This window comes from Tinamus guttatus, unplaced genomic scaffold, assembly GCF_059628265.1.
Source record: "Tinamus guttatus ecotype Peru unplaced genomic scaffold, ASM5962826v1 Tinamus_guttatus_pri_ptg000324l, whole genome shotgun sequence".
Lineage (NCBI taxonomy): Eukaryota > Metazoa > Chordata > Aves > Tinamiformes > Tinamidae > Tinamus > Tinamus guttatus.
In genome coordinates this window covers 264,664-276,352 of record NW_028288858.1, presented here as the reverse complement: position 1 = coordinate 276,352, position 11,689 = coordinate 264,664, and the positions used below count along the sequence as shown (strand labels likewise).

The 11,689-nt window shown below is 52.7% G+C and overlaps 1 protein-coding gene across 1 annotated transcript; it reads right to left on the bottom strand.

Annotated features, from left to right (window-relative positions):
- Positions 1–3,011: 3,011 nt before the first annotated feature.
- LOC148593882 (olfactory receptor 14A16-like) lies at positions 3,012–3,941 on the bottom strand. The gene has a single exon (XM_088529131.1). It carries the CDS (start codon positions 3,939–3,941, stop codon positions 3,012–3,014), a length of 930 nt encoding a protein of 309 aa, XP_088385257.1.
- Positions 3,942–11,689: the final 7,748 nt, after the last annotated feature.

Sequence of the window (11,689 nt, the reverse complement as noted above, 5' to 3'; positions counted from 1 at the left end):
CTCTGCAGAGATGAGGAAGAGCATGAAGGGAGGTTGCAGGGATATTCGCCAGCTTCATCAGCTGCAGAGCAGGGAGCTGGTCATCTCACAAACTGCTGATTGAGTCAAATGAGATGGGGAATGATGAGTGAGATGGGGACTGCTGGATCAACACCCGCAGCCTGGACCTCAGTTCTTGTTCCCAGTGATCCTGCTGCTCTCCAACAAGGCTCCCAGCTTCGGGAGCTCCTTCCCGAGGTGTCACACAGAAACTGTCACTGCAAAGACCCCTGTGGATCCCAGGCTGTGGCAGTAGCTGCTCAGGGCTGGAGGCTGCCGCAGGAGTCCTGCCTGAGGGTCCCACCTTGCTCAGGGGACAACGTGGCAGCCAGGACTCCTGGGGCTGGGGCTTCCCCGAGCCCCAAGGCTCCCGTGGGGCAGCTCCAACCCTTGTGTGGGTGCTGGGGGCAGAAGGAGAGAATCCAGGGCAGGTTTCCCTGGCACTGGCTGCCCTTCTTCTCCCCCACGCCGGGGTGGGCAGTGCTGGCTGAGCCCAACACAGCAGCTCACACAGCCCCCCAGGCCCCCATACCAGCACCCCCAGCACCCGCAGCCCCGAGCTGGGCTCCCCTCCCTGCCCCGGCCCCGCACAGCCCGCAGCACAGCCAGGAGCCCCGCGGGGCCTCACAGCCAATGGCTGCCCTGGGCACGAGGAGGTCACTGCTGCCGCAGCCCCTGATAGGCCAGCTGCAGGGAGAGGGCGTTGCTGCTGCTTGGGAGGTCCCCGCTGCGGGCAGAGCTGATTGGGCAGCAGCAGGGCTGGCTCTGCCTGGTGACTGTGAGGTCACCGCTCCCGCAGCGCCTCATTGGGCAGCAGCCGGGCCCTGCGGGGCTCTGCGCTGCTGAGATCATCTCCGCGGAGCAGCTGCTGAGCCCGGGCTGGGCTCCTGGCGGGGAAGGGCTGGGGAGGCCATTGCTGCCCTGGAGGGCAGGGCCAGAGAGCTGGGCGGGCCGGCGCTGTGACGTCATGTCTTTGTGAGTGCCTGATTGGCCGGCAGCAGGCAGGCAGGCGTGGGCGGTGGGTGGGGGGTCTCTGTGGTGAGAGGAACTGAGAGGGCAGCAGTGGTTCCTGTGTGGGGAAGGGCTTTGAGGAAGCTGCTGTCTCTGAAGGCCACAGGCAGCAGCAGGGATGTGGTGGGTTTGCACCTGTGAGGTCACCTCCACGTGAGCAGCTGGGTTTGGGGTTTAGGCTTTAGGGTTGTGATCAGCGGCACGGAGCCCAGTTGGAGACCTGCAACTATTGGTATCAGGAGTCAGTTAAAGCCTGTTCAGTTTATTAATCAGTGACCTGAAGGGACAGAGCGCACCCTCAGCAAGTTTACTGAGGATAGAAAAGTGGGAGGAATGGCTGATAGTCCAGAGGTCTGTGCAGGCTTTAGGAGGGACCTGGACAGCCTGGAGAGCTAGGGGTAGAGGAACCTCATGAAGTTCAACACGGGCAAGTGCAGGGTCTTGCAGCGTGGGAGGAATAACCCCATGCACCATGACAGGCTGGCGGTTGACCTGTTGGAGAGCAGCTCCACAAAAAGGGACCTGGGAATCGTGGTTGGCAACAAATTGAGCATGAGCCATCAGTGTGCCTTTGTGGCCACTGATACTGGTGGTTGAGGTCTGCCAGTAATCAAAGAGTGCCCCACAATATTGCAATGGCAGGAGATGTCTTTGGGTGGCCACTAGCTCCAGGCTGTGGTGTTTTACTGCGGGTGCAGGAATCGCCCTCCACTGCCCCTTCCCTGGGCCTCCTGGGTCCCCACTACCTCTCTGGGGATTGCAGAGCCCTCCTTTCCCCATGTGCACCTGGGTTTAGTGCTCTACTTTCTGGTCCCTGCACTGTGAGTCATCCCTGTTTCATTAAAGCTGCACTCAGTGCCCACTCCCAGGCAAACCCTGTGCCTGGAGATCCCCTGGGGGTTCTCTCATCAGCACAGTCACGTGTGGGGCAGCCTGGCACAGGCAATGCAGAGACCATTGCCTATCTGCAGTGGTCACTGAGAGATGAACCCTAGATTGAGGCTAACAGATCACCCTGGAATGCTGAGGTCATCCCCTGGATCTCATGGAGTTCACAAGCAGAAGAGCAGGCCCATTTGTGGTTGCACACCCTTGGGCATATTTTTTGATTCCAGTTTCTAAAGAGAGGCCAGACTCAGGACCATCATAGGGCAGATCCCCTTTTATTACGGAAATGTTATTCTGGAGTCCAGCTGTGGCTTAAGGGAGCCCAAGGACTGATTCTGCCTGTCCTTCCAGGGTACGAGGGAAAACATGCCTCTCTACCAGGTTATGAGAGTTCCTGGGCCATATCTGCAGAACAAAGCGTGGAAGGACAGCATGGAAATGGGGAGGACAACTCTAAATAGAGAAACTCCTGCTTCCCTCCTGGAATGTGTCTTCATGAAAGATGAACTGCCACAGGAAGGCTGCCTCTAGACTTTCCTTCAATTCACTCATGTTCAGTTTTGTGTGTTGGAGCTTTGCATGGAACCATGGAAACCTGTGGTGACGCTTGGTTGCCATTTCTGTCATATTAGAGAGATTTGAGATCACACTCTAATCATAGGCACGAGAGCTGAGATCTCCTAAACAACACTGGACCCCTGGTCTCAGCCCACCTGCCCTTGTCCCGCCGTGACTCTGTACCCCAGAGGTCCCTTGGTGTCAGTGCTGGAAAAGACGCTGCAGAGGGAAACTCTCCTCCCTGCACTGGGCACATCCAAGGGAGCTCAAAGAAGCGGCTCAGAGAATCCCCCCTCTCTGCTAGTGAAGGGGGAAGCCTGGCTTCCTGCTTTATCATGGTCTATGTTTAAGGGTTAAAGGAGAGATTCCTGTGCAGACGTGACAAAAAACAGGTATCTTTATTTTATTATTTATTATTTTAAGATGGATGTAAAAGAGAGAAGTAAAAATGGAAGAAATGGATCAAATACAGTCTTGATGGCGGATATCCTGGTGAGTGAATGAAACAGTTGTTATCATTGACCTTGCACCCACTGGATGAGTTTCCTCAGTGCCTCCTTGAGCTCCTTGTTCCTCATGCTGTAGATGAGGGGATTCAGGGCTGGAGGCACCACCGAGTACAGAATGGACACAACCATATCTAGAAGTGGGGAGGAGATTGAGGGGGGCTTCAGGTGGGCAAACAATATAGTACTGACAAACAAGGACACAACGGCCAGGTGCGGGAGGCACATGGAAAAGGCTTTGTGCTGGCCCTGCTCAGAGGGGATCCTCAGCACAGCTCTGAAGATCTGCACGTAGGACACCACAATGAAAATGAAACACCCAAAGAGTAAAGAGGTACTAACAACAATAATCCCAGCTTCCCTGAGGTAGGAGAGTGAGCAGGAGAGCTTGAGGATCTGGGGGATCTCACAGAAGAACTGCTCCACCACATTCCCTTGGCAAAGTGGCAAGGTAAATGTGTTCCCAGTGTGCAGGAGAGCATTGAGGAAACCACTGGCCCAGGCAGCTGCGGCCATTCTGACACAAGCCCTGATGCCCAGGAGGGTCCCATAGTGCAGAGGTCTGCAGATGGCAACGTAGCGGTCATAGGCCATGACTGTGAGGAGAGAAAACTCTGCTGAAAATAAGAATGCTAGCAGGAAGACCTGGGTAGCACATCCCGAGTAGGAAATGATCCTGTTGTTCCTCAGGGAATTGGCCATTGATTTGGGGAGAATGGTGGAGATGCAGCCAAGGTCGAGGAGGGAGAGGTTGAGGAGGAAGAAGTACATGGGGGTGTGGAGGCGGTGGTCGCAGGCTACGGCTGTGATGATGAGGCTGTTGGCCAGGAGGGCAGCCAGGTAGATGGCCAGGAAGAGCGAGAAGTGCAAGAGCTGCAGCTCCCGTGTGTCTGAGAACAGCAGGAGGAGGAACTCGTTGAGGGAGCTGCTGTTGGACATTTGCTCTCTCCAGTCATGTGGGACTGTCTAAAGAATAGAAGATATGGAGAAATTAAGATAAACTTTTGAAGATGAAAGCCCTGAAGTCATTCAGTTGTCCCATACCATCCTCCATTACCTCACTTTATTAAGAGTATCTTACTGCAGTTTATCTTGTTTATTTATTAGTCTTGTTCCCATCTATCTTGTACTCATGTCTCCTTGAGCTAGAGAATCATTATGCTGCCCTCAAAGGACACCAGGCTCTTCTGAGAGCAGAGCTGTGCAGTTTCAAAATGCCAATCTCCAAATTTCTCACCCTTCCTCCACACACCTAAGGGAGGTCTCCACAATCTCCTTCTAGCCAGAGATACACAGGGCTCATTTCAGCTGCTCATGGACAGCCTCCCACCACCACCTCCATACCCTCACCTTCTCTGCAGCTCCCTAACACATCGCTCAGATATCACAGAATGGCCATGAGACAGCAGAGCCTTTCTGGAGGGAAGGGGGCAGCCTGGCAGGACACCACAGGGAAACAGCAAAAGGAGCGTTAGCACTGAAGACAGGCTCTCCTTAAGGGAGAGCCAGTGCAATGCCTAGGCTCACAGGCAGCATTTCCAGGAGCTCCACGGGACAAAAGGGGGTGTGTGAAACCTCACTCCCATGCAGACCCCTCTGTTCCACACCTTGTAGCATCAGTGTCTGAACTGCAGCTGAAAACATCCAGCTGCAGAAAGCTGAGAGCAAGAACAGTAAAAGCATGGACGGGAGGGGAAACAAGGAGCAACACCATCAATGTGCTGCCAAGGGAGGCAAGGAGAGGGACAGAGAGGCCTCTGGAAAACTTTCGCTTTACTGTCTGGGTATGTCACCTCTCTGAGGGGGACGTCGCAGGGCAGTCCTTCTTAGCCCTTTGGTGGGGCGGCAGGCAATGACCTGTGGCAGGAGAGCTGCCCCTCTCCTCTGCTGCAGGTCTGGCTGCAGAGGAGGCGGCTCCTGCCCTGCACCTCCTGCCCCTTCCCTGCCCATCTCTGCTGCCTGCAGCTGTCCCTGCCACCAGCTCTTCCTCTATCCCAGTGCCCTGTCCCTGCCATTGCTCACAGATCCCATATCGTATCACCCTCTGTGTGCTCAGTTCTGCCCTACAGAAACATCTGGGCCATGTCCACGGGCAGCTCTGCAGTTGCAGATCCTAAGGAGCCGGTCACATGAGGTCCTGTGAGTCCACAAAGATGATATGGATGCTACCTGTAGGCTAAGGTGGGCATGAAGCAGCTTGCTGAGGCTTCTCACAGACCTATTGATCTCTAGGCATGAAGATCTAGGACTCCCAGTTCCCTGCCAAAACAGAAAGCTTGTTCTTTCATTCCCCCTGCAATATTCAGGAGGCTGAAAGAGCAGAGAGAGGAAGGAAAGCTCCTTCCCTTCCAAGTGGCCCTTCTGATCTTGCTCCTGTAAAGGACCCCTCGCACATGCCCTGTGTATGAGCTGGAGCTGTGAGCAGACTTCACCCTGCAGCAGCCTCTTAGCAGCAGAATGAACCTGCCCTCACGGGTGTCTGTCTCCCCACGCAGCGCTTCCCCGCAGTGCTGTGGGGAGCACCCTGGGCAGTGCTGCCCCTCGCAGGCTGCAGAGTCACTGTCCCGGGCACACAGCACCCTGGGCCTGGGGGATGCTGCTCTCAATCACAGCCCATGCAGAGCTGGGTGCAGAGCATGGCTTCATACCGCCCCCCCCCATCTTCCCTAAGAAAAGGGAGCAGGATGCCCTGTGCCTGTGAGTGTGTGGCAGGGAATCGCTGCTCTGAAGCATCTCCTCCTCCTGCTAAACCCTGGATACTCCAGGAGAGAGACCTTTAAAATCCCAATCCATGATTACATGCCCTGAGTTCAGAAGAAGCCACCAGGAACCTCAGCAGCATTGTCCTGCAGCCAGAGACTCACCGTGTCAAGGGCTGTGAAGGTTGCTCCTACAACAGCTCTGCTCTGTCCTCCCGCTCCACACTGCCATTTCCCCCTCGCTGCCTTCTCTCCTCCCCTGTCCGCAGCAGCAGGCAGTGCCCGCAGCCTCTGACCATGTGTCAGGGAATCCCTGCCCTGAAGCATCCTCTCCTCCTGCTATGTCCTGCTTACTCCAGGAGAGACACCATTAAAAATCCTATGAGCCATGGTTTGGTTGGGATGCAGACACCCCCTCCAGGAACCTCAGCAGCATTGCTCTGCAGACAGAGACTCACTGTTTCAAGGGCTGTGAAGATTTCCCCCACAATGAGCTCTGCTCCCGCTCCACACTGCCGTTCCCCTCTCGCTGCCTTCTCTCCTCTGCTGTCCGCAGCAGCAGGCAGTGCCCGCAGCCCTGCTGCTCTTGGCACAGGAGCTGCTCCTGCACTCGGCTGTCTCTGGGCAGTGCTGCCAGGCTGCCACGAGCTGCCTCCGTCCCAGGAGCCTGGCCCCGCTCAGGAGCAGAGGAACAGCTGAACTCACCAATTTTTCTGTCCCTTGTGCTCCCTCCTCCCGGGAAATGTGCACGAAGCAACCTAAAAGAATCACACTTGTTGTCCTTTCCTAATGAATGGAGAAAAAAGAATTCCAAAATTGCCGTCTGTTTCATCAGAGGATGACTATCTATGAAAGTTGGAAGTGTCCCACTCTGGAAGTCTCTAGTTATGAAGCCCCTAATAGGCAGGACACCCAGAAAGGGGCAAGAAGTGGGCACTCCGTGAGCACCATGTAGTATAATGTAGAGACCCTGGCGGATCATTACAGTGCAAAAAGTTCATATAATTCAGTGCAGACATTTAATTCAGTGACATAGAAATAGGCTGCAGGGCCAAGATAGATGTTTGGCTTGTCCAGCATAACCAGATGTCTCCTCTAGGAGGCACAGCCTGGGATCTATGGCAAACCATGTCCAATCCCTCCTGCAGCTGAGCGTTCTTCATAAGTGGGAGAGGCACCTCACACCAAGGGGTCTGCTCTGGTCTCTGCTCTCCTAAAAGTTTCTCGCTTTGTTCCCACACAACCTCTTTGCACCCTGGAAAATATGATGGGGCTAATGATGACCCCAGGAGTGGTGGATCACAGTTGGCTCAAGCCCAAGGACATCTTCAAGGGCACCTTCTCCTGCCTGGACATGGGCTCACCTCTGTCCCAGGCCCCAAGGTGCTACAAATCAGCTCCGGCAACAAACCCCTCTCCTGTCTTTCCCTCACAGCCCAGCTCTGTTTCTCCCTGGTCTTGGGCACTGCAGCCTTGACTCTCTTGGTGGGAACCTCCTCTCATCATTGCATTGACCCCTGCTCTCCACGCCAGCATGGCTCTGCTCTCAAGTGGGGCCATTGCACACAGTGTCTTTGGCTCTTGGTAACAGGTTTCACCAGGATCAATCTGTCTTCTGTGCCACATCCTGATATTTTGCAGCCCAAATATATGCAAATGCCTGTAGCCTGGCATGGAGACAGAAGCACAAGCTGTCACAGGACCTCAACAGCATTGCAATAACTAAGATGCATTATCACCACTCGCACAACTGGAGGCCTGCGCTGCTGGGGTAAAAGCTCTTCAGGGGAGGCTGTGAGGGAAGAGGAGGAGGGGGCAGGTCCTTTGTGTGGAGGGCAGCTCGGATGGACAAAGTGCTTCCATGGCATGGACAAGGTTTGGGTATGTGCTTGTGGGTGAGCATCAGATGAAGGGTGACATCATGCTGGGAGCTACAGACCATGCAGTCAGGCTGATGGCGTGGATGACATCTTTAAGCAACATAACAAAGTCTGTGGATCATAGGCCCTGGTTCTTCCTGGCAGAACAGGTTGGAAGGCTCTTGAATCCCCCTAACATTCCCTGGAAAGGCAAAGACCAGGATGTAAACAGGCTGTGAGGTTTAAGGAGTGTGGACACCAGATGCAACAGAGAAGTCTCAGTTAGGGTGGAAGATATGCAACAGTTTGGGTAGCAACAGGATATAAAATACTACTACTGTTAATAAAAAATGAAGTGAAAAAATATTAAAAATATAAATATTAGAAAAAATAGTGAAGAAACAATGTTCAGCAGTGGTATGGGATGCTGAGGGAGTCATTTTTTAGAGAGCAATAGCAATTTCCCAAGACTGAAAAATATCTGTGAATTTCCTCAGCCTCCTTGAGCGCCTTGTTCCTCGTGCCGTAGATGAGGGGGGTTCAGTGCTGCAGGCACCACCGTGTACAGAACAGCCACTACCAGATCCAGAGCAGGAGAGGAGACATAGGGGACCTCAGGTAGGCAAAGATGCCAGTGCTAAGAGAAAGGCAGACAGCGGGCAGGTGCAGGAGGCACATGGAAAAGGCTTTGTGCTGACCCTGCACAACAGCAAAGATCTGCTCGTAGGATAAGACTGTGAAAATGAAACAATCAAACATTAAACTGGCACTAATAATAAGATGCCTAACATGGCTGAGGTAGGAGTGTGAGCAGGAGAGCTTGAGGGTCTGAAGGGTTTCACACAAGAACTGTCCACAGAGTTCTCTCTACAGAAAGAAAACAGGAAAGCGTTAGCAGTGGGGACAGGAACAGGTACAGTAGGGCACCTGTAGGAAAACGATGTCCCACTGCAGTGCTTGCTGGGCAAGTGCCCCAGGTTGTGCTGGGTTTCCTACCTCTACGCTAGTAAATGAATTCCAACACTGACTGTAGGGAAAATCCATCCTGCCTGCACGCAGCGTGCTGCAAAAATAGGAGACACCTCACACTGAGCTCTGTGCTCTGGTCTCTGAACTCTCACACCCTTCTAGCTCTCCTACCCTGAATTTCTGCTCACTCCACCAGGTGATATGAACAGGGACTGGGCTAATGAGGGCCTCAGTGTGGATGGACCGCTGGCTACCCAGGCCTAGGGACTTCTGCAGTAGCACCTTTGTTTTCCCAGAGATTGCTTCAAGAAATCTGCCATCCTGCACTGTCCCACGGGCTAGGCAGCTGTGATAGTCACAAGTGGCCCCTGTGCCCACCTACAACCCCTGCACACGCACACCCGTGGTCCCTATGGCACTGACATGGTCCTTGGGTGCTTAGTATCCCTTCGTTATCTCCTTAACCCTGCTCCGTGGACTCTGGGGGCCAGCAAAGGGGCTGCTGGTGCTGTCCATGGGCCAGAGTGGGCAAAGGCACTTCTGGAGCTTCCTCACAACCTGCTGATCTCTCCATGGGCTTTGGAGTCTTCAGTCAGTTCCCTTGGGGTGGCCTTTGCTATGGCACAGTGATGCACAGAACATGCCTCCAGCAGCAGCATCCCTGCACATCTGGGCATGCACTCATGCAAGAAGGAGAAACATGTCCTAAGGATTCATGATTTTATTCTGCATTTCAGATATCCTAATTCATATTGCTTTCATGTACCCTCATACCAGTTTATTACAAGATGAAATTGTAGAGGATAAATAGCATGGGTCTTTCCCGCTCTCTCCCCCTTTTTTTTTCTCTTCTTTTTCAGTTTATTTTTTCAGTAGGAGTTGGAGGAGGACCTGGAGCTGAGCCCACAGCAGGGCACCAAGACTGCAGGTTGTCACATATCCTTTGGATGGAGGCTCTTCCCATCTGCTGACCTGATGGTCATCAACCAGGTGGCCAAGCCGGTGATGAGAGCCTTACACTGGGAGTGACTCAGGGGAGAAGACTCCAGCAAGAGTGAGGAATTGATGGCCTGGGATGGCAGGGAAAGGTGCAAGTGATGTGGACAAAGGAACCCCTGGAGAGAGCAGGGCGATGCAGGGAGCTCTGCTTAGGGACGGACAGACAACCTGTCAGGATTGTAGGGATGAGGGGCAAAGCAACAGAGCTGGCCTTGTGTAGATCTCTACTATGGATCTCTAGAAAGGCATCATGATGGGATCCCCATGGTTTTCACCAAGACATTGTGATGGTGTCTTTCTCCATGGTCTCCACCAAGGAATCATGATGGGACCTCCATAGTCCCCACAAAGGCATCATGATGGGGTCTACCATGGTGTCCAGCAGGGCATGATGATAGGGTCCCCATGGAAACCACCAGGGCTTTGTGATGGCAGTGGTAGCTTGCCCATAAGGCCATTGTGAGCGGGTGGTCCCCATGGTGACCATGTTCTTGTTGGGGCCCAAGGCCCCAGGCTCCCCACTCTGAGGAGAGCAGCTCCAAGCAGCTCTGAAGGGTGGAGGACCTCAGGAAAAGCAGCCGTTTAGTAAGCATCTGTCAAGAAGAATGTTCCATACAAACAGTTTTTAAAATTAGGAAACATCGCTGGAGCCCAGCTTGACTAAACAGAGAACTGGCATGTGGCCTTCAAGTCAGTAAGGCAGCATGTGGAAAGGGGAAGAAGGGAGAGGCTGCAAAGGAGGAAGTCAGAAATATTGTCCGGTAAAGTAAGGCTGGTTTGGGGAAAGCCAAAGCTCCCTGCTCCTGCTTCAGTGAGAGTAAAAGAATGAAGAAGGAAAATGTGGGCTCATGGCTGAATGGGACTGGGATTCTAGCAAGTGCAGCCCTGCTTGGCTTCAGTCAACCTTCACCAACAAGGTGAAGCCTGAGAAATGTCTGAAAGGGGCAACTGGAGAGGTCACTTCTCTGTCCCTGCCCTGGCAAGTGTGTGCCCTGGGCAGACCTGTGGGATTGCCTGGGGTTGGGGCTTGGTTTGAGGGTTTGGTGTTTGGTAAGACAGGATCAAAGTCCTGTGGGATGAAAGAGCACGAAGTCTGAGCACAGGCTGAGATGAGGGTGAGCCTCAGCTCCATGATAACTGCTGTGGGCTGCTCTTTGGGTAGAAGTGAGACAGAGGACAGTCTGTGACAGAAGACAGTCCTCCTCCTGGAGGCACCAAAGCAGGCTCGCTGTTCTTCAGTTCCTCAGCAGAGTTTCATGCACTGTGCTACTTAGGATAGAGATGATATTCCAGAAAAGAGCAAAGGTGCCCTTAACACAGATCCTCCTGAGAACTTTATCTAGGAATCTGCTTCCTGCCTTACTTCATTGCCATGGTCAGTGTTGTGCACCAACATGGTGCTGCCAAAAAAGAAGAATGAAAATGTATTTCATAATGTTAAAAATGGCGCAAAGTTTTGGGAGGGTTAATTTTTGTTATTCTATGAGAATGTTCTGACTTATGACTAAAATCTGCTATAGGAGTTGGATTCAATTTGATCACACAGAGAGGCTGGTGCTGCTGGAGATTCCCTGGGGCAGTTGTGTTCCCCTGTGGTACCAAAATCAAATGTCTGTTAAGACAACTTATTTCCCTCCATCGACTAGAAAGGGAATTCCAGACAACCGCATTTGACAGACACAACTACCTGGATGGGGTCTGACATAGGGTGGAATCTGCCTCCTCACAGACATAATGATGTCACCAATTTCTCACCTATCTCTAAATGCTTGATAAATCTTATCACTTTGAAAGTCAGCTTTGATTCAGATGATCTGCACATCTGCACTTTTCGTGGTTTGAGTATTCCTTCTCCCCTTGCTCTTTATTGTTCAGACGCCTCTCAACTCTTCCCTTGCTGCTTTCAGTTTCAGGGAGTCTTTCGGGAGTCTCTTAACCAGCTCATTAACCCTGTGTCTATGCAGCCTTTGCTATCTATTCATGAAAAACAGTTCAAGGAAGGTTATTCCTTGTAGGCTGTGAAGCTCCTTGGAGGTAACTCAGGACTCAACCTGCAGTTTAGGAGTATTTTGTTTTCTATGACAGTGTATTTTGTTTTCTGTGACAGAGGATCAAGATTGTTTTGTTTCACCACACTTAATACTTCCACCTGTTTGTCACT

Coding starts and splice junctions, on each gene's coding strand:
- LOC148593882 (XM_088529131.1), bottom strand. CDS start 3,941: ATGTCCAACAGCAGCTCCCTCAACGAGTTCCTCCTCCTGCTGTTCTCA.